General features: G+C 44.4%; 1 protein-coding gene and 2 long non-coding RNA genes across 5 annotated transcripts in view; 2 read left to right on the top strand and 1 right to left on the bottom strand.

Moving 5' to 3' along the window:
- Window positions 1-2,596: 2,596 nt before the first annotated feature.
- On the bottom strand, window positions 2,597-8,004 carry LOC147014544 (uncharacterized). 2 transcript variants are annotated; one of them, XR_015050800.1, is made up of 3 exons: window positions 7,878-8,004; window positions 4,537-4,769; window positions 2,597-4,420 (listed from the first exon to the last, which is right to left on the bottom strand). It is a non-coding gene; the product is annotated as an uncharacterized LOC147014544 (long non-coding RNA). The 2 variants fall into 2 exon arrangements; XR_015050799.1 differs by lacking the exon at window positions 7,878-8,004 and adding an exon at window positions 7,626-7,869.
- Window positions 8,005-8,675: 671 nt separating this feature from the next.
- The window catches only part of LOC147014545 (calnexin-like), a 38,039-nt gene continuing 23,832 nt past the window's right edge, over window positions 8,676-22,882 (top strand). For both annotated transcript variants that reach the window (XM_085852573.1, XM_085852574.1), the window contains exons 1-6: window positions 8,676-8,851; window positions 12,134-12,380; window positions 17,844-17,917; window positions 18,234-18,292; window positions 19,040-19,181; window positions 22,430-22,511. In XM_085852573.1, coding sequence (XP_085708699.1) covers window positions 12,153-12,380; window positions 17,844-17,917; window positions 18,234-18,292; window positions 19,040-19,181; window positions 22,430-22,511 — 585 coding nt within the window. In that variant the 5' untranslated portion in view covers window positions 8,676-8,851; window positions 12,134-12,152. The remainder of the gene's footprint in view (window positions 8,852-12,133; window positions 12,381-17,843; window positions 17,918-18,233; window positions 18,293-19,039; window positions 19,182-22,429; window positions 22,512-22,882) is intronic.
- Window positions 12,387-17,831, top strand: LOC147014546 (uncharacterized). Its single transcript, XR_015050798.1, has 2 exons — window positions 12,387-15,209; window positions 15,345-17,831. It is a non-coding gene; the product is annotated as an uncharacterized LOC147014546 (long non-coding RNA).

The following is a 22,882-nucleotide window of genomic DNA, read 5'->3' on the forward strand; positions in this document are numbered from 1 at the left end:
CAATCAGGTATTAAAGTGTCGCCGACTCACTCAGCAATATGCATGTGATCAATATGCCAAAGCTGAAATAGCTTGATTAAGATGGGCACGCCTAAATCGGAGAACTATTCGAGCTGATAAATATCGGGGACTTTTGGATGCAGTGGACGATCATGACAATCTGAATGCTGGAACGAAGATCATCTTACCACCATCTATTTACGGTTCTCCCCGATGGTACGCCTAAGCGTTCCAGGATTCTATGGCTATTGTTCATTCACTGGGAAAGCCGGACCTTTTCATTACTTTTACTACCAATCCACAGTGGCCTGAAATAACCGCTTCGTTGTTCCCAGGGGAGCAACCAAGGGACTGGTGTTTGCTAATTTACTCATCTTTGTCCGACCATCAAATCCAAATGAATTTTGGAATAAACACAAGCTTCTTCTCATGGAAGACCTTCTTCATAAATATGGTGTAAATGAACCAACAGAGCCTATGATCCACACAACACTGTTGATGATACAGATGATTTTAGTTCGGCATGAATTAGATATTGAAAAAGACTTCCACATTCAACAGCCTGATCCAGTAATAGCGGAGCAATTGGAACCAGTCCAAGTTGTGAGTGAGGAAACTAACTATGATGTTCAGGAACAAAACGACTATGTCTCTACGAACATGCCGTTACTGAATAACGAACTACGAATCATCTTCAGCGCTGTTATGGACTCTGTGGATTCTAACCAGGCTCGGCTATTCAGTGTAGATGCCCCAGGGGGTACTGGGAAAACCTTCTTGCTGACGTTACTCTTAGCTCGAGTCAGATCTGAAGGTAAGTTTGCTCTCGCCACGGCGATGAGCGGAATAGCGGCAACACTGCTCCCTAATGGCCGTACTCTTCATTCGCGGTGTAAGGCGCCATTATCAATCAAAGAAAAATCTGTATGTCGCATCACTAAAAGGGACAGTACTGGTATACTCATTCAGAAATGTCATCTCTTAGTTATTGATGAGGTTTCTATGTGTGATAGATGTATCATCGAAGCAGCTGACAGAACATTCCAAGATGTCCGAGGAGTCGATAAGCCATTCGGCGGTATAACCATTATCTTCTCTGGAGACTGGCGGCAGATACTTCCAGTGATCAGACGCGGCGGACGGGCACACACTATTCGAGCCACGATAAGCAATCTGTGCTTTGGAAACACGTCCATGTTTATCATTTCACGGTCAATATGCGAGTTCAGAACGCCGGCTTCGATAATGAATTCGCGAATACTCTCCTTCAGATTGGCAAGGGTCGACTACCTATCCTCTCACATGTCGGCGAATTCAAAGTGCAAATCGAGGAAAAGTACTTCCTACAAAATATAAAATCTCTCATCAATTTCATTTGAGACGACCTCGCTCATCGCTATCGAGATCCTACATGGCTGTGTAGCAGGACTATACTGTGCCCAATCAATGATGCCGTCACAGAAATAAATACAATCATACTTCGTGACTTTCCAGGCGAGGAAAAAATTTATTTGAGTAGTGACAAAATCATTGATGTTGAGAACGCGCATCAATATCCATGTGAGTTTCTGAACTCTATCTCTTCATGTGGAATGCCGCTTCATAAATTACGGTTGAAAATTGGGGCACCAATTATGTTACTATGGAACTTTGACCCCAAAAACGGACATTGTAATGGAAGCCGATATATCGGAGAGAACCTACTTCCTAGCATCATAGATGCACGACTATCTACCGGACCCCATACTGGGAATAGACTTCATCCCTCGGATACCAATAGTACCATCAGAGGACCTATTCCCATTCCAAATGCAAAGAAAACAATTTCCTGTCCATCCGTGTTTTAGTATGACCACGAATAAGGCCCAGGGACAAACATTGAAAAAAGTTGGACTATATTTGAAAAGTGACTTTTTCAGCCATGGCCAGCTCTATGTCGCCATGAGTAGAGTGGGAAATAGTGGCTAGATCAAAATTCATGAAAACCCTAGGGCATCAGGAAATACTCTTATTAACAATGTAGTATACCCTGAAGTCTTATGAATGATCAATCCTAAGAATAAATAAAACAACAATTGGAGGCAACACGAAATTGTTTGCATTGTGCATTTTTTGGCGCTTTTCATTTCATGTGTCATAATGACCGCCAGTAGGGCAGGTACTCTGCTAGTTGTTATAATTTGAATTACTGTCATTTAATTATCCATTTAATTTAATTTGTGGTGCCTGTTTGTGTGGTGTTCGAGTGCTGCCTGTGTACCTCCACCCCTTTGCCACCCCTCCATGCGCCATTAATCTTCAAAAAGGGTTAACTGTAAGCCTCCAAGGGAGAACTGTTGGGCCATCTGTCTGGGTATCGGCTAAACCTCTGGACACGACAATACTTATACCAAGTTTGCTCAAAATCCCGTCACTGGTTAAGAACTTTTACCTCATGGGACCTTTGACTTCTTGACCCTAAAATTTAACCAGTTCATCTTTGCATCATTGTGCATACTTGTACCAAATTTGACTTTATATCCCTTCAGCCATTCTTAAGTTACCATGGTAACGAAAAACTATCACGGATGGACCACCAGAAAACATAATTCCTCCAGCGACTTCGGCGTGGCGGCGTAAAAAGAAAAAAATGTATTTAACCTGTGTCTCACCTATTTAAGCCAGTTTAACCGAGGGATTGCTTTTTAAATTCTTTGGAAAATGAACATTGGCAGGTTTATTCAAACTTCAATCCAGTCTTGTGTTTTGATAGACCAAGGAGCCTGGTTGCTTTTAAAACTACAAAGTTTGGAATGGACGGTTCAACCTGCGATTTATTCAAACCTGTAACATGGTGTCCAACAAATAATACCAACAAAGTGCCATGTCTTTGCAATCCTAAAGTTCATTGTTATTTTTACATGGAATCTGGCTCGGGAAGGTCAGAGGCAAGATTTTGTGATTTTTGCAAGAGGATCATTACACAGAGCTATTGTTTCCAAACATAACTACAGGTTTTTAGCTTTACACAGAGCGGACTGTGTACAGAGGTACAAAGCTATGAAAGACAAACTTAAAATTGAGAAGAAAATTAAAATTAAGGAAAAAAAGATTGACAAAGAAAAGAGTTTATCATTAGTTACTTATTCAGATCTTTGCATTGCTTTTTTTTTCTCACAAAGGACGAGGCTCATGGAAGAGCAAAACAAAACAAAAAAGTCAAGATGTCAACCTACACATTATGAAGCAGAGAGATAAAGGTAGTTACGGGACACAGACAAGCAATAGTGAAACACGAAAGACAACAATAAGGGACAAATATAGATATAAATGGGCATGAGGACATGCCTGTGAGACACCGAGTCCCCATTTATGAGAACAACAGCAGACAAAAATGTTTTCAGATTGACAAAGGACAAAATTCAGCAATATAATAGATAAAGATCCCACTTTTAATTGGCATCTCATGACTGGAGGCTGAGTCACAAGGGTCTGCTCTCTCCCTACAGACAAGTTGGTGGCCTTGCAGTCATTTTCAGTTGATTTTGCCTCTGCACAACTCCTGCCTCTGGAGGTTGTATGCATTCTACCAAAAATCCTTACCTTGTTACCATCAACAAGTGTAAATTAATACTCCCCTCTATTCTTTCAACCCCTGCTTCTCTCGATTGTGGAAGCATGTTCCAAGGTTTGTTATCTCATGCTCCTCCCTTTTGGTTTTCAAGTCTCCTACCTACCATCACTTCATGGTCTCACATCTCCACCTTTGAGATTTTCCATGTAGCCCAGCAGATATATGTGAAAACATTTTGACTTTGGTGATACAGGCATCAAAGTTGGCACATAGCTAGGGTACGTCCAAAGAAAGATTTTCAGCTTTAGGGCAATGCTGACAGGATGGCCAAGAGGTACACACACACACACTCGCATCTAAGCTGTTTAACCTGGGTTTGATTCCTGACCAAGCTACAAACTGTCATCCCGGTGTCTCACAGGCAGGGTGATTCATTGATGTGTGTGCCGTCCCTCAGACGGTCGTTAAGTGGGAATCCCATCTGCTGGCATTAGTTGGTGGATGTTACAGATTCCATGGTATTTTTCACGAAGAGTAGACGAGCGATCACCGACACCTTGAACAAATTCCAAATTTCTGCTCTAACCAGCATCAGCGGCACAGCCATGTCCTCAGCCAATGACTGTACCCCACGGCCCGAGGCCGTATATGAATGAACAAGTTATTGGGCCATCGAATATTTTTCCTGTGAGGGAAATGGCCACCATTTTCCATTGAACATTTCCCATAAAACACATTGTATTAGTTTTCATGCATCTGGCTGCAGTATATTCTACACCACAACCACACAGAGCAGTGCACTGGATAGCTGCCTCAAAGCATTTGCACTGTCCCCTGCAGCCCTTCTTGCAGCTGCATCACAGCCATCTGGAAAATAAAATAGAGAAAACAAGAAACTTTAGTACTTTTTGCATCAGGTCTTTGCATATCTGTGTGGTGTATCTGCTCTGCAGAAGCAATGCAGGCTAGTATATTAAACCTACCTGTATTACTTATGCTTGGCTTGAGGGATAAGCTGATGGTCTACTTTGTTTGGACCTTCTAGCTTCTGCACTGGTGGAACTTGTCTCCACAAAGCAACAGGGGGAACACTCGTGTATCACTCCAGGAGGTGAGCCACAGTCTTCTTGGCAGTAACTTCAGCCTGGTCATAAGTGATGCTGACAGCTGTGTATCACACTGACGTCAATGTTTGAGTGATGGTTTTTGGAGACCCCTGGTAAGCATATACCAAGACACATAAAGAAACCCGAACAAAACTATCTCCATAGTAAAATGTGTAACTAATCCCTCTCCCCCCCCCCTCCCTCCTCACCCCACATCCCCTGTGATCAGCAGAGAAGGGGAAAATGTGTTGTTTGTAATAGAATCAAACCTTATTGTGATTATTTTCCTCTCTATCTCTCAATCTCTCTTTACATCTCCACAGCGTATCCAAACACGCCTTACAACATTCTTTGCCCAGCAACACACCACAAACACCAAGCCACTCTACCCATAAAAGCCTGAATTCACCAAATTATTAAACTGACATGGTACAAGAACCTAGACAACCTAGACAGCACAAGAAGGGCTGAACCACGGTGACGGAAAGGCAATGAGGGAGCGCTAGCGGGGCGGAGGAAGCCCTACCAGCTATGACAGTAACGTCGAGGAATTACCGAAGGGACGCCACGCCACACGGAAAGGAGTATCAGTTTGAGGCACATCACCACACCTCGCCACCAGCCACACCTCCAATGTCCAGTGGTTTTGACCGGGTGATACAGTGGTTCAATGGGAAAACGAGATGACCAAGCAATGTCCGGATGTGGTAGAGAGCAGAACGTGGCTTATAAAAGTCTAAACCAGAATCCAGAACAGAGTGTGGTTGGGAACGGAGAGACCGAACGATCTAGTGTCGGAGAACAAGCCGGTGCCTGGAGAGCAAGCAAGAGCGAGCGAGGTCCAGTGCCAGGCAGAAGGGCAGATCCAGCGGAGAATTCCTGAGTGCGTCGTCATACACACTGACAAACACATGTTTTCTCTTGCTGTCTCTATTCTACCACGTTCACTTGGGATGCACAAGCAAACAACGCAAGCACCAACTGTCATTTTCAGGGCTCTGATTGTCACACCTCACACCCTTTCCTCCCCCCTATTTGGACCCATGTGAGGCCACCGGCTCACGTGCGGGTGAACAAGGGGCCGCCAATATGCCCCATCTTCTTCTCTCCTCTTTCTATTCCTTTTTTTCTCTTGTTTCCTGGAATGACAGAGGCTTTCTGTTCCTTTCTGTGAAAAGTGATTGACCAGGAGGGAGCTTATGTGTTTAGGAGGATTTCTCTATTGTGACACTGCTTGTATGTACGTGCTTTGTGCTGAATCATCATAAACCTTTTTCCATACTGACCAGTTAGCTGCTTCTATTGGTTAAGCAGAGTTTGTTGTAACCAGGAGTTTGTCCCCACCGTTGCGTCATGGGTAGTAATTAGTCAATGTGTCCACCTATGGTAAGCTAGGCCGTACCCTGATCAGTGGCGGTTAGGGAAGCACAAGCCTTCTCTGGGGGGTTCAATTTTTCCCAGGAAGGTAAAGTGAGAGTTGGACACTGGACCCCACATAAATTAAGCATCTCAGTGACAGTGGTAATCCGTCGTGTTGCAGAGTTATCCACGGTTCATCGACTTCGGGGTCGTCATCTGGGAAGTGGATCCGAGGACTCCCCTCACGATCCCTACCGGAGGCAAATCCATAACACTTGTATGCTGGAACAAGGATATTCCAGTTCCATAGAATGAGTCACATGCACTTGTAGAGCTTGGGCTATGGTCTAGATCAGTGTTTCTCAAGGTGGGGCGTGGCAATATTTTGGTGGGGCATGAGGATTCAGAAATAATGAATCAATATATGATCGCTTTCATAGCTTTGCGATGAGTTCCCTTCTTGGTTAACTCAGCCATTTCTGGTGGATTTATCTTAAGTACCAGAGCAATACCAAGAGGAGTTATGCGAGTTGCAACAAGATGAGTCTGTGAAAACTCTTTTCAAGATCAAAGGAACCATGATGCGGCTGTCTGAGGAGAGCGAAAAGAAATACCCAAACTCGACTACTTTGGCAAGGGAAGTATTGATCAATTAAAAAATATTGATAAATTTTCCATCATCTCATTCAGTCGATTCTGGAGTTAGTGTTGTTACCGATTTCCTGCAAGCTTAGACAAATCGACTGGAAATCACGAAACGTGGTGATTTCAGGCTGAAACTGACAAAATTGGTTCTTCAAATCAAACAAATCTGCAGCCAACGTCAAGGGCAGGGCTCCCATTGAAGCGAGTAGCAATTGAATAAAATTTGCAATAAAGTTTTAATAAAGCCTTTTGAATACATTTATGTCGTATATACTGTGGTGTCTCCAATCATGGTGGGGCGTGGAACAAAAAAAAAGGTTGAGAAACACTGGTCTAGATTGTCCACTGCAGCAGTAGTGAAGAGGCCACATATGAGTTGAGTAGCGCAGACGACATTCTCAATCTCATAGTGTTGACAGATTTTGTTTTCAAGATCAGTGGAGATGTTCAGTCATATGGGATGGACAGTCTCAGGTTGAACAGTGTCCACTCGGTTATAGATTCTTGTCCTTATTCACAGAAGGAAAGCCCCCCCCCCCCCCGTCCAATGTCAGAAAAATGCATGCAATTAAGTTTTGGACCACCACGTTTCATGGTTTTGGAGTTATGGAAAACGGACACACACACACACACACACACACACCATAATAGACCAGCAGGGGTACCTGGTGCTATCTCATCCTGTTGGCATTTTGAAGAAATCAAATTTTGATTTTTTGCCCCCACATTTTTTGGTGGGGGGCCTAAAACACTTCCATACACCCACTAAGGAATCGGGTCGGGGATCATTTACTTTTCACAAAGCTACAAAGGATAAAGCACGATGGAGCGATTTATTTTATTTTTATTTTTTTTGTTTGGAACCCCACCCGACACTCACTGATGAATATCTGAACGTCTTACGAAGGTCTGTTCCGCCATCTCTGAGAAAAATGGTGACAAACATAAACAAACACACACACCTATCTTGCGGTATAGCTCCTCTCGATTCATCCAAATGGTCCATGTCAATGCATTGGTTCTTTAACAAGGAATCGTATAATTAATTTATTAACGCATATGAGTATATGACGCCTGTAGGTTCAAGCAGGTGGCTTATATGAATCGCTGTTGCTGCTGTGACGTCTTGTAATACTACATACGTCACTTCCTTGGCAGATGTTAAATTTGCATACACCTGCAAAAAAAAAATCAGCATTTACATCACGTCTTACGGGGATGAAAATAAAAGCCTGTAAGTTGCAAGTTCAGTTGTTTCTTGTAAACGTCGGGAGTTAAAAAACAAACAAAAAACATTCTCATATCCACGCAGGTTTAAAAGCTTTTTGGTAATAATCAAACTTTAGTCCGTCCGTTACGAAAAAGCATATCAAGGCAATATTCAAATGAACCAATCACAGAACTCAGATGAGCGTACCAATGACGTCATCGTTGTAAGTCATCGAAGTCTCTAAAATGTGGAAGATTGAAGAATTTTTTTTTTTTAACCCGATACGTTTATAAATCATTAAATTTGCTTCCAGCACGTCATCACTTAGAATCGACGTCACAAAATTATATCGGCAGGATATCCGGACGTGGACCTAATGACGTGTTACACTTCACGTTTATATCAGAGATTCCTCACATTCTCGACAAAAGTACTTAAATACATCGATCACAACTCTTTGCTTTAAACGTTAATTACGTCGGTTTAATTCGCTCTTCGTTTTTTAATAAAAAATGCGCGGGAACACGCGCCATCCGAACGACCGGACCGAGGTGCGTGAGTCGTTGACCACACAAGGTTAAAATGATTAAATTTTGTGATTATGTTATTTAGTTATGTGTAAATGAATGGATTTAAAGGTTCCAGTTCTTTATCGTGACACATGATCACGCTGTATAAAAATTCCTCCTCCCCCTTTCGCCCCTCCCCCACCATCACCATCATTGACATGCGAGCCACGTGATTCCAGAGGAAACCAATCAGGCGCGGCCACGAGCTTCGTCTCGCGTCAACTTTACGCGTTACGTCAGCACGTTTTGGAGCGTCCGAGAGGTTACGTCAGGACGTCGTTCCGGCCTGTGCATACAGCTCGTGGCACGTTGTTCGCAGCGTTGGGAGCTTCCTCCTTCGACCCAGGCCTCACCTCAGCTCCCAAGAGGAGATCATCCTCGACTGCAGAAACATTCCAGCCTCAGAAAAGTAAGAACGTGAGTGAAAGTTCGCGCGTTTTCTCTCGTTTATTGTCCGTCGAATCGGGAGGGCGCGCAGTGTGCGGTGCGGTGTTGGGAGACCAACGGATCAACCCGATCCAGGATGCGTCGTCGGGGAGGGGGTTGTCAGGGCTGGGCTCGAGCGGCTCCGCTGGAGCGTTTTGTGTCGAGTTTCGGTCTCTGCGCCTGTCGGGCGACGGGCTCGGAGAGAAGATTCTCGAAAAGAGGAAGAAGAATCATGCGGTGGGGTGAGGGTCACGTTTTTGCCTTTTTCATCGTCCCAGCGGTTGGTGCAGAGTTTTGGATTATACTGGACCGTCCGTAGCTCGTCACTTGCCATTAATCCGGATCGTGAGGATTTTGTAAACCTCCCCCCCCCCTCCCCTTAACACTCTCCTTCAACATCCTTTAACTCCACGGGGGTGGGAGGGGGTTAAACCGCATAACAAAACGTTAGTGTTGTTACTGCCATTGCAAGCTGTTAGATTGTGTCATCACTGAGAATACGACTCGTAAGGATGAGTTTGAAACTGTTAAACTGTGCACATGTTGAGGTTTTCTACGGGGGTGGGAGGGGGTCCTGCTGGTGAAGAGTATAAAGGGTTGGGAGGGAGATGGAAGTAAGGGAAGGTCGGGGGGTGGGGGGGAGTAAGGAAAGGTCGGGGGCGGGGGAGTAAGGAAAGGTCGGGGGGAGCGAGATGTCCGTGGTGGGGGAGCGAGATGTCCGTGGTGGGGGGAGCGAGAGGTCCGTGGTGGGGGGGGAGCGAGAGGTCCGTGGTGGGGGGGGAGCGAGAGGTCCGTGGTGGGGGGGGGAGCGAGAGGTCCGTGGTGGGGGGGGGGAGCGAGAGGTCCGTGGTGGGGGGGGGAGCGAGAGGTCCGTGGTGGGGGGAGCGAGAGGTCCGTGGTGGGGGGGAAGCGAGAGGTCCGTGGTGGGGGGGGAAGCGAGAGGTCCGTGGTGGGGGGGGGAAGCGAGAGGTCCGTGGTGGGGGGGAAGCGAGAGGTCCGTGGTGGGGGGGAAGCGAGAGGTCCGTGGTGGGGGGGAAGCGAGAGGTCCGTGGTGGGGGGGAAGCGAGAGGTCCGTGGTGGGGGGGAAGCGAGAGGTCCGTGGTGGGGGGAAGCGAGAGGTCCGTGGTGGGGGGGAAGCGAGAGGTCCGTGGTGGGGGGGGAAGCGAGAGGTCCGTGGTGGGGGGGGAAGCGAGAGGTCCGTGGTGGGGGGGGGGAAGCGAGAGGTCCGTGGTGGGGGGGGGAAGCGAGAGGTCCGTGGTGGGGGGAAGCGAGAGGTCCGTGGTGGGGGGGAAGCGAGAGGTCCGTGGTGGGGGGGGAAGCGAGAGGTCCGTGGTGGGGGGGGGAAGCGAGAGGTCCGTGGTGGGGGGAAGCGAGAGGTCCGTGGTGGGGGGGGAAGCGAGAGGTCCGTGGTGGGGGGAAGCGAGAGGTCCGTGGTGGGGGGGAAGCGAGAGGTCCGTGGTGGGGGGGAAGCGAGAGGTCCGTGGTGGGGGGGAAGCGAGAGGTCCGTGGTGGGGGGGAAGCGAGAGGTCCGTGGTGGGGGGGGAAGCGAGAGGTCCGTGGTGGGGGGGAAGCGAGAGGTCCGTGGTGGGGGGAAGCGAGAGGTCCGTGGTGGGGGGGAAGCGAGAGGTCCGTGGTGGGGGGGAAGCGAGAGGTCCGTGGTGGGGGGAAGCGAGAGGTCCGTGGTGGGGGGGAAGCGAGAGGTCCGTGGTGGGGGGAAGCGAGAGGTCCGTGGTGGGGGGGGAAGCGAGAGGTCCGTGGTGGGGGGGGGGAAGCGAGAGGTCCGTGGTGGGGGGGGAAGCGAGAGGTCCGTGGTGGGGGGAAGCGAGAGGTCCGTGGTGGGGGGGAAGCGAGAGGTCCGTGGTGGGGGGGAAGCGAGAGGTCCGTGGTGGGGGGGAAGCGAGAGGTCCGTGGTGGGGGGAAGCGAGAGGTCCGTGGTGGGGGGGGAAGCGAGAGGTCCGTGGGGGGGGGAAGCGAGAGGTCCGGAAGGGTAAGGGGGGTTTAGGGGGATTCCGGGAGGTGCAGGTTTACCTAATCGATCGATGGTCGTGAAACTTGTACAACTGAATAATGTTTGATTCCCAATTGCGTTGTTTCCAACGAAGTCTCTTGAGTTAGTTTAAGGGAATAATTTAATTTTTCCTCTGCCCCATCCCCGCTCTCTCGGTCCCCTTTACAATGGAACCAAAATAATCATATAATACCTTCTTTGTGTATTAAATAATTGTAGTATGTACCTGGTGTGAACATGTCATGGGGAACTGATTTATTTGTTTTTTTTCCCCCCCACAATGGTTATTTATTTATTTAAATGAAACTTGTTTGCTGTGATTGGGAAAACTCGCTTCAGGAGTCGTTTTTACACTGATTATCAATTAACTGATTAATTTGGCCCTTTGTGTGTTGTAATTTTTATGTTGGAGTTTGGGTGTGAGGGCTGCTTGTGAAATTGTCTTATTGGAATCCTGTTGTGCCATATTGCAAAAAGGTCTTATGACTAATCTGATTTAAAAGGTTGATTGATTGAGGTGTGTTCACTGCCATGGGAAGCAAGGATGGGCTGCTGACGTTTTGGGCGTTAACCCTCCCTTGGAGGAAAAAAAACAACCGATTTAAACGTGATTAACAAACATCTCCTACCTGTGTTGTGGTTACCAACACTGATAAAAACTTCCAGGTTCCTTTCATCTGCAAATGCTGTACAGTGAAAGCACTGGTTCTTATTCCCATACGATGCTGGTAATTTGTTCATTTCCTTGACTCGTACGATCAAAACCACGAGTTCTTGGGTTGGGTTGTGCTGGGTATAAAAAAAAATATTTTTTTTTTGGTGATGAGCAGTTTAACCGGTCAGGCTCGTTTTTGGACTTGATCTTGGATAGTTGCCTTTGGCTATTCATTTGGATTGGGGGGAGGAGGAGGAGGTTGTGGTGAATTGGGGGGTGGGGGTGACACTTTGGGGTGTGTGTGGTTGGGGTGATGTTTTGGTTTGTGTGGGGGTTTGTGTGACTTTGGGTTGTGGTTGGGGTGATGCTTTGGGTTGTATAGGGGAGGGGGTGTTGGGGTGACACTTTGGGTGGTGGTTGGGGTGATGCTTTGGGTTGTGTGTGTGTGTGGGGGGGGGTGTTTGGGGTGACTTTGGGTTGTGTGTGGGGGGGGTGGGGTGACGCTTTGGGTGTGTTGGGGTGCATGTGATGTAGGGGGACTAATTCTGTCGGTGTGGGTGGGTTGGGTTTTGTTGAAATTTATTTTGTTTGTTTGTCCCCAGCGTTGAGTGAGTTTGCAGAATGAGACTCCGGTGGATTGCTCTGTGTGCCTGCCTTGTCCTGGGGCTTGGCATTATGAGAGCTGAAGATGATGACCTTGATATTGATCCTGATCTTGATCAAGAACCATATGAAGATGACCAAGACCATGATCTCAGAGACTATGCTAATTTGGATGGTGGTGTTGAGCAAGGCGAGGAAGAACCTGTCCACGTTCCACCAGTGTCAAAGGCCCCATCACTACCCAAGGTGCTTGTTAGCCCATTCCCCTCGCAGCGGGAGATGGGGTTTTGCAGTTGTGTGTGTGTGTGTGTGTGTCCATCTCATGTCTGTCTTTTTTTTTTTTACGATTTGAGCTTTTACCGAATTTTAAACAAACCATTATGAAAATAGGGTGAAAATAATTCCTCATTGGGTTGAAAATGTCAAGGGCAAAGTCTCAGTAAATCCATTTTCTTTATAAATCTTGGCCTCAACCCCCCCCCCCCCCTTGTACCCACCCTTCCCAGTCACAACCAAGACCCAAATGCTCCTGCACACTGTCTCTTGCACCTGAGAAGGTAGAGAAATTTGTCAACCGTCGACTCTGATTCTGCTACTGGACGGCATCAGCTCACGTGTCCGAAAAACCAACTCTGCTACTGCTGCACTTCTCTCTGCTCTGTTCACCTGTCATTTTCCCTAAGTCATCTTTCATATTCTTGGAAATGACCAACATCACTGCATTACATAAAGGTGCATAAACGGATCCACTTGATTACAGACCAATTGGCTTGCTTCCAATCAAGGTCATGGGATCATTCCTTTTCTCCAATGACCTCATCTCAGATCAATTTGGATTCAGACCAGGTTACGCTACCTTGGGCATGCTGTTTATTCTCTTAACAATGGATGGAGGCCCTCAATATCAGACAGAAAATTAGGGCTGTCTCTCCAGACATATCTTGAGCTTTTGATGCAGTCTGACATCCCGCCTTGCTCTCCAAACACTATGCCATCCAAGGCCAACTCCACTCTTGGGTTACTGACTTGCTCTATTCTCGTAACCAACATGTGGTTCTCAATGGCATGCTTTAATCTGTTCTCCCTGTCAAACCTGGAGTCCCCAATGCAGTTATAGGCCCTATCCTTTTTGTAATCTTCATCAACAATCTCTCTGACTTGAAAAACATCAGGTTTGTTTTTGCTGACAATTCCGCCCTCTTCTGTGACATTCCTCATCCTTCACTTAGACAGGCAGCAGTCTATTCCCTCTCTTCATACCTTGACAAAAATCACAAACTGGTCATGACACTTGGAATATGTCTTTTAATCATGTGTGTGTACATATATATATGTATATATATAATGTGTATATGTCTGTCTCTTGAAGAAGGGCAGCCACTCAAGCTCTTAGGTCTCAGCACTTAGCCCTGATCATTCTTGGCAAACCATCGAGTCTGGCGATTACATCGATGTGTCGGTATAATTTTTCGTATTGGAATTTTGAATATATCGGTATTAAAAAAAACAAAAACATTAAATCGGTGCATCACCAACAAATCGAAGAAAGGTGTTTGCAGTTTTTAAATTCTACCAGCCAAACCCGTGCTCCGTGCGAAATTTCTGAAGTGAGGGTTCGTTGGGACATCAATATATCGAGTATTCACAATGTGATTTATAGAATTTCCTTGTATACAATGTTTCTTGTTACATTTGTTTTATCAAATGCACCTTCTGAGGAAGTCAGCATGTGCAGAAGAGGGTTTGACATTGCAGATGCTGTTTTCTCGGAGTGGCATTATGCCTCTCAGTGGTAACGGTCTGTCGGCGACAAACGTAATGACGCCAGCAAATGACCGATGATATGATAGGATGTCATTACGCCTCTCAGCGGTGACGTCACACGTCGCCATGCAAACGAATGTAAAAATTAGAAAATCGCCAAAAAATCCCAAACCTGTCCATCTGACACGATCTCACATAGCCCATGCTGTTCATAAGACCACAGAGCACCCGCATGCCGAAAGTGGCGACAATCCGTCCGGCAGTTTCGGAGGAGATACAGTCAGGAGAACAAGTATTTGATACAATGCCAATTTTGCAGGTTTTCCCACTTACAAAGCACGTAGAGGTCTGTAAATTTTATCATAGGTACACTTCAACTGATAGACAGAATCTAAAACAAAAATCCTGAAAATCACATTGTATGATTTTTAAATAATTAATTTGCATTTTATTGCATGAAATAAGTATTTGATACATCAGAAAAACAGAACTTAATATTTGGTACAGAAACCTTTGTTTGCAATTACAGAGATCAGACGTTTCTGTAGTTCTTAACCAGGTTTGCACAGACTGCAGCATCGATTTTGGCCCACTCCTCCATCCAGATCTTCTCCAGATCCTTCAGGTTTCGGGTGCTGTCGCTGGGCAACACAGACTTTCAGCTCCCTCCAAAGATTTTCTATTGGGTTCAGGTCTGGTTACTGGCTCGGCCACTCCAGGACCTTGAGATGCTTCTTACGGAGCCACTCCTTAGTTGCCCTGACTGTGTTTCAGGTCGTTGTCATGCTGGAAGACCCAGCCACGCCCCATCTTCAATGCTCTTGTTGAGGGAAGGAGGTTGTTGGCCAAGATCTCGCGATACATGGCCCCATCCATCCTCCCCTCAATACGGTGCAGTCGTCCTATCCCCTTTGCAGAAAAGCATCCCCAAAGAATGATGTTTCCACCTCCATGCTTCACGGTTGGGATGGTGTTCTTTGGGTTGTACTCATCCTTCCTCCAAACATGGTGAGTGGAGTTTAAACCAAAAAAGCTCTATTTTGGTCTCATCAGACCACATGACCTTCTCCCATTCCTCCTCTGGATCATCCAGATGGTCATTGGCAAACTTCAGACGGGCCTGGAATTGCGCTGGCTTGAGCAGAGGGACCTTGCGTGCGCTGCTGGATTTTAATCCATGACGGCATAGTGTGTTACTTCTGGTTTTCTTTGATACTGTGGTCCCAGCTCTCTTCAGGTCATTGACCAGGTCCTGCCATGTAGTTCTGGGCTGATCCCTCGCCTTTCTCATGATCATTGAGGCTCCACGAGGTGAGATCTTGCATGGAGCCCCAGACTGAGGGAGATTGACTGTTATCTTGAACTTCTTCCATTTTCTAATAATTGTGCCAACAGTTGTTGCCTTCTCACCAAGCTGCTTGCCTATTGTCCTGTCGCCCATCCCAGCCTTGTGCAAGTCTACAATTTTGTCCCTGATGTCCTGAGACAGCTCTCTGGTCTTGCCCATTGTGGAGAGGTTGGAGTCTGATTGAGTGTGGACAGCTGTCTTTTATGCAGATAATGAGTTCAAACAGGTGCAGTTAATACAGGTAATGAGTGGAGAATGGGAGGGCTTCTTAAAGACAAAACTAACAGGTCTGTGAGAGCCGGAATTCTTACTGTTTGGTAGGTGATCAAATACTTATTTCATGCAATAAAATGCAAATTAATTATTTAAAAATCATACAATGTGATTTTCAGGATTTTTGTTTTAGATTCCGTCTTTCACAGTTGAAGTGTACCTATGATAAAAAATTACAGACCTCTACGTGCTTTGTAAGTGGGAAAACCTGCAAAATCGGCAGTGTATCAAATACTTGTTCTCCCCACTGTACGTCCATAAAATATGGCTTAGCATATTAATATAATATGTAATTTACAAAGCTTTTGATGCACTCGGCTACACCTGGAACAGTGGAACGAACATGAGACGTACCAGGAAGTCGGTCCAGTCGGTTTTAACTTTTCACACTCAGCACCCGAGCACCGTACAAGCAATCACGTTTTTCTTTGCCCTTGTGGTTGTTTTTAAAGCAATTGCCATGTGGTTATTTATATGAATCGGGTGTGTTTTAGCCTGTGCCGATTACCGACATGGTGATACCGGTACAGTGATCCGCAACAGTCATACCAGCCTGTGCTGATTATCAATACTGATCTCGCTTTGAATCAAAATTATTTTTAATACAATTTGAAGTAAAATAACCATTCTTATAATTGGGGTGGGGGGGGGGGGCGGGGGAAGAGAGCCTCATGTGAGACTACTTTGAAAATTTACTCTTTCAATGATGTGTACATCATATATGATGAATACATAATTAATGGACCATTGGACCATACATATTTTTGGAAATTTATTATTGTTTTTTTAAAATACCTATTGTACTGCTATGAGCCCACCGATGAAATCCATACAGGCAGAGTCTAGGAAGCCACATTTCGAATTTGGCTTGCGAAATCCTTCCTTGGCACACCTGATCTCCTATACACCTGCAATGCTTTCATCCACAACTTAATGGAGTACTGCTCCCCTCTGGGCTGGCACCCCTACCTCATACCTTTCTCAACTTGATGCCATGGAAACCAAGGCTTTCAAAATCATTGGAATCTCTCGTGATGAAGCTGAGTCTGGGCATACCACTTTGCCATCACCAACAGGTCTGTGGTCTGTCTGTCTTCCGCCTCCTTTCTGGTCTTGCACCCTCTGCCCTCTCCATGTTTTATGTGCCCGCTCCCAGGTATCTGCAGGGGGCACACTGTCCAGCACCAACCCCCTTTTGAAACTCCCCAAATCCAGAATCGCTGTTCAACCTGCACTCATTTGTTCCCCTTTTTTATTTGGTATCCCCCCCTTCTTCCCCTGCCTGTGGAACCAACTTCCATATTCTCTTCAATCTCATTCTTCCCACCAGGTCTTCAAGCCAGCTGTTCACCACCACCTTTGAGCATCCCCCATCCAAAACATTTTTAACACCTTTTAAACCATCCCCACCACACCCCTGAAGTTTGCTTCTGTATCCATCTTGCTTGCCCCTTGCATTTTCCCCTACATCATTTCCCACATTTCTAGTTTCTCCCTCCGTCCTGCTCTTGGTATTTCTTCTTCTCCTGCTGCCTTTCCTTTTGTTCTGTATACAAAAATATACAATATACAAAAATAAAACCTTGTTAGCCCCACAGCTGTGCAGGTGTTTTTCATTATGTATTTTTAATCGCCTTGGAGATGAGGTCCAGGAATGTGGTTGCCAGGGGAAAAGCTCTATAACATGAAGGTTTATAACAGGGGAAAAGCTCTATAACATAATTATTAAATCCAGAGCCAAGTCGATGGCACGCTATCAAATTCTCACCCTTTCCACCTAAGGCAAAGTTGAAGGATGCAAAAATGCTCCACCAGGAATGACCAATATCAAAGTTTGAGTTAAAAATAAAAAGTAGTCTTTTTTGCTCTGACAATCCTAAGTCCCCACCCCCAGGCCATGATCCAAAAAATGGTTGCATATTTCATGTGCCTACCAATGTTACATTCACAAACTCTCATTGAAAAATGAGCTAGTAATTGCATATTTTGGCATTTGACCTTTTAATCCCACCCTAGTGGGCAGGGCAAAAATGATTGTTCTTGCACCTTCTTGACATGTGATCATAACTACCAATTTTTGAGAACTTCTGCATAACCATTTAAGAGCAGACAGCCACCACCACCACCACCACCCCCCCTCCCCATTTTTTTTTAGCTCACCTGTGACGTAGTTCAGGTGAGGTATTAGCATTGCAAGGTCAATCGGTCAGTCGGGCTTTGCATTTTTAGGAGGCTTTGTTGTTGTTTTGTTTCAGCACCCCTTCTAACCTTTGAAAACTAATCACAACATGAATTGGGAAAAAAAATAATAATTTTCTTGGCAGGTTGTTTACAAGCGACCCACACCCATCGGAGATGTACATTTTGCTGAAGCCTTTGATGGTGATTCTTTGGATGGGTGAGTGGATGTGCTTTTCAATGCTTTGTCCTTGTTCTGTAAGAACTCTAATTTGCCTGGATTATTTTGGTCAGGTGGTGCTGGTAAGTTGGTATTCCTTTTATTTGTATAAATCAGTTTTGTTTTTATTTTGGTTCCTTTATTTTGTTTGCACCTGTCGTCAACCTTGCGTTTCTTCTGTTTTCACTGTATATTTGGTTTTATGCTCGGTTTGGCACTCCCACGATACGACGAAAACATTCGTTTTTTCATCCAACTTGTATCTGTGTTTGTACTGCTCGTTTATCCTCTTTCCTCCCCATGCTTGCATTCCTAGATGGGTGTTTTCTCAAGCAAAGAAACAAGATACCGATGAAGACATTGCAAAATACGATGGTAAGCCATCTCGCCATTCCCCCCCTCTCCCCCCCTTTTGTATAACTTCAGTTCATTTCATGGCTACCAAAACCCGGCCTGAGCGCATTGCGCTTACCTGTTGTTCGTGTGATCCTTCTCCTTACCTGGTCTTTTGAGCATGTTGCATTATTTCCCCAGAATCTTCAGAAATGGCCTATTCTTGATTCTCCTCATTGCAATGTTGTTTTTTGTTTTTAGTATATAGTATGTATTTTCATGTTCAAGATATTTGATGGTCTCCTATTGACCAGCATGCTTGTATTGCCTTGAAGCTGCATATTTTTGACTAATTTGCCATGCTGAAATGCTCTTGGGTTTATCCTCACTGGTATGTGGTTTATGCTTGTAGCTCTGACTTTTTAAGATTTTTTAAAAAATGTTCATTTGACTTTTGATAAGTTTTAATTTTTTGGGGGAGGTTAAGTTAGGTTGTATTTGTGATGTAGTAGATGTTTGAGTGTAGATATTTTGTGTTCACTGTCCATGTGGTCACACCTTGCTCCTTTGGGATGAATCTGGCATGTGGTTATGTTTGAGCCATTAGCACACTATCAGCAGGGATTTGTAACATGCTGGAAATGAGTAACACAACTTTATTGGGGCTGACTTTGGATAAATATTGTAAGTTAATCATGTTATTATTAATTCTGTTGCCACCAGCTGTTTGACCCATGTACTTGTAGATGTGTGTTTTCATGCACTAAGGCATGTGCGTCTCTCTGTTAGGAAAGTGGGCTTTGCGAGAGGCTGCGGACGAGAAGCTTGTAGGTGACAAGGGTCTGGTACTCGAGTCTCGTGCCAAGCACCATGCCATTGCAGCTTTCCTCAACAAGCCCTTTCATTTCTTGGATAAGCCTCTGATTCTACAGTATGTTGGCTTGTTACTGTTGTACACTATATTATTTTCCTCTTTTTCTAATTGATAGTTTAACATTTTATCTTTAAGGAGCAATTGTGTCTATTTTCTCTATTTTTACAAAAGGTTGTTTGATTATGGAGTACCTGTCTCGACCTGTATGATTAATTAGCTGTTCCTATGTGGAAATATTCTCTATGACGGGGAAGTGAGTTTTTCCTCTTTAATAACTTGTATTCCAATGGCATCAAGTAACTGGACCACTGCACCGAAGAATGTGACACCAAATTTCTGACTGCAGTGTTGTAGAGACTGTAGATTAGGTCTCCATTGTGCAAACCAGCATCATTTTTTTTTATCATGCCAAAACGAAGTTTTTGCAGCTTGTATGTTTTTTTTATTATTATTTATTTATTTTTATTTTTTTGTTTGTCTGTAATCATGTATCGATCACTCTGCAGAGCACAGTTATCATTGGAAATTTTTGTAACTTCGCCTATCAGAGGCCTATAGAGGTCCCTTTCAGCACACAAAATTTTGAAGGTCAAGGTCACTTTGTCGCAAATCAGGGGAGTCGACGAAACCCTTATTTTTTGATCGGATAGTCTTCAAACTTCATGGGAATATAGTTCATGGTCTGGTGCTCAGCTGATTAATTTTTGGTGGTGATTGGCCTTGACCTTCATATGTTTTTTTTTTGTTTTTTTTTTTGTTTTTTTTGTCTGTAATCACATATAAATCACTCTGCAGAGCACAGTTATCATTGGAAATTTTTGTAACTTCGCATATCAGAGGCCTATAGAGGTCCCTTTCAGCGCATACAATTTTGGTCAAAGGTCAAGGTCACTTTGTCGCAAATCAGGGGAGTCGACGAAACCCTTATTTTTTGAGTAATTTTAATCTAATCGTCTCCAAACTTTATGAGAATGTAGTATATGGTCCGGCACTCAGCTGATTAGTTTTTGGTGGCGATTGGCCTTGACTTCCGGGTTAGCGCCTGAGGTCAAACATATTTGACCCCAAGGTCAAATTTTCAAGTTTTAGGAACCATATCGTGTAGTACCTCAAATTGAACACCTCGGTGAGTGCTTTCTAGATATGTCAAGCTTGAGACATTATGACGTTATGAGGCAAACACATATTTTTCATGGTTACTCTGTAGAACGATTCTCATCGGAATCTCTCATAGGCAGATATTCCTCAAGGAGTCGCTCCTGGTGGATAGCAGCTCTGTTCACCTCAGTGTGACCTTAAAGAAGTCACACGTGGTCACCTTTTGGCAAGATACGGGTCACCCTGCGGGTGACATTGGTTTATATATTTTTTTTTGCTTGTGCAACAACATGCCAATGTGCAGGAAAAAATATATTTGAAGGTCCACAAACAGAATTTTTATTTTGATGTGATTATATAGATTTTTAAGTAATAATGAACTGACGTGATTTTTAGGTCATCTCTACCGAGATGACCTAATAAAACCGGACCAAATGTCCGTACGTCCGTCAACAATTTTTCTTTCCGATCTTGACGAAACTTAGTATGTGGGTAGAGGTCGATGAGTGTTGCACAACGATATAACTTTTGTCCAGGTTCAAGGTCAGGGACGAGGTCACGTAAGTTATAAAAATCGCCATTTTCAAAACCTCTCTAGTCTGCCATTCTACAAGATATTCGGCAACTGTTAATTGATTATGACAGTAAAAAATATTATCTTGTATCTAACCGGACAGATTTTTGAATTTCCTTCCCGTTTGGCCGCCACGTAACCTGGAAGATTATCAAAAACGCCTCCCGGTACAAAAATCTTTTTACTTCCGATCTTGATAAAATTTGGTATGTGGGTAGAGGTCGATGAGTGATGCCCAACGACATTTTTTTCCCGGATTCGAGGTCAGGGTTAAGGTCACGAGGTCACGAAAGTTGTGAAAGTCGCCATTTTCAAAACCTGTCATTTTAGGAGATATCTGGCAACGGTTCATCGATTATGATAGTAAAAAAACATTATAGAGATGACCGTCACCCCCACACGGGGGTAATTTTAATTCTAATAATTACAGCGCGTGCGCAGTATACATTTTGCACAGAGTTTGAAATGTCCCCGGTGTCTACCACGTCTCCCGTGTCCCCTGTCCCCCCCCCCCCCAACGTGCCTCAAGACGGCCAATGACGGCCGTCTGGAACATGCAGTGCGTAACCTAGACGGAAATAGCGAGAATTGACGGAAATACCCAAGTATTTCAATGGAAATTTGTGAAACTATTGTGTTATATATGTGAAAACCATTTAATTTATTGCTTGACGGGAAAAAAACCAAGAAACGCGCCCCTCTCATGTACGAACGAACGAAAGACGTCATTTCCGCCCACCATCGCATTTCGCGCCGAAAGACGTCATTTCCACCCACCATCGCATTTCGTGCCGATCGCTGAATGCTGAAAGCTCTTCTTCTTGTGCTATCATTCTTTTGCGGCCTCCTGCCTCGCTGTATCGAACGAATTCATTCCTTCTGTTATATATATATATATATATATATATATATATATATATATATATATATATATATATATATATATATATATATATATATATATATATATATATATATATATATATATATATATATATATATATATATATAGTGCTTATCACAATAATAAGATTTTTACATTTCAAATATTAAGTACGCTTTTTAATTGTTTTTCAACTGAAAAAGCCTAAATTGCATATTTTAACATTAGTGTACTCATTTGCTTCACCACACATGCAGTATTGAAGGATTTCACTTGTTTTTTGATGTGTTGCAGTTAAAAAAAGTAAACCCATCAGGACTGATTTTTACAGATAGACTACCGTGATGTCATCGAGCGAAATATTAATTATCAGCACATAATGGATAATGATTGCACAACTCGCTTCAGACTTGTCAGAAAGTGAATTTGACAATTTTCTGATTAATAATCTCCAAATTATGACGATAGTCAAAATCATTATGTAGAGGGTGCTGTTAGACCATATATGTATGAACCTGAGGCCAAGAGAATGTCGTGTGAGGGGCGGGGTCAGTCGAGTGTAAAAGGGCACCAAGTAACACCAAAGTCTTCCTTCCAAGATATTTATTCAAGAAAGGAATGATTAAGTGTTAAGTGAAGCCATATCTATTATTTTAACCCTCTGATTTTCTGTATCTGTGCACCTTTAAATGGTGGAAGAAAATGAGTCTGAGGCTGAGGATGTGTGCATGCTATTTATCTGTTTTATAGATACGAAGTCAATTTCCAGAATGGCATAGAGTGTGGTGGGGCTTATGTCAAACTGCTGTCTTCTTCACCCAAACTTGAACTGGTAAGGAATGTTTGAGTTCTGCTTGTGCTGTAAAAGAAGTGATGCAACCTGCCTTGCATGGATAATTCTCCATTGATCTCTTGATCATGTTGTTGACCACAGTGTTAGAGGTTTTGACGTGTACGACTGCACTGGTTACCCTTGCCAGAGGAGAGGGTATTGCTTTTGTGTCTGTCTGTCGGTCTGTCCAGACATTAACGTCTATAATGTACATACTGTTAAGAATGTGAGTGTTTGAAGGAAATGAATGCATCTATAAAGTAAATACCAGTGATTTGTTTAGTATTTTAATTTGCAGGTCGAGATGATCTTGCTGGTTTAGGGATACTGTATACCACTACAGGCTGGGGGTCTGGGGCCCTGGGGAAGGC

The sequence above is a fragment of the Eptatretus burgeri genome, chromosome 13, assembly GCF_056783735.1.
Source record: "Eptatretus burgeri isolate ZD-2024b chromosome 13, Ebu_testis_v1, whole genome shotgun sequence".
Lineage (NCBI taxonomy): Eukaryota > Metazoa > Chordata > Myxini > Myxiniformes > Myxinidae > Eptatretus > Eptatretus burgeri.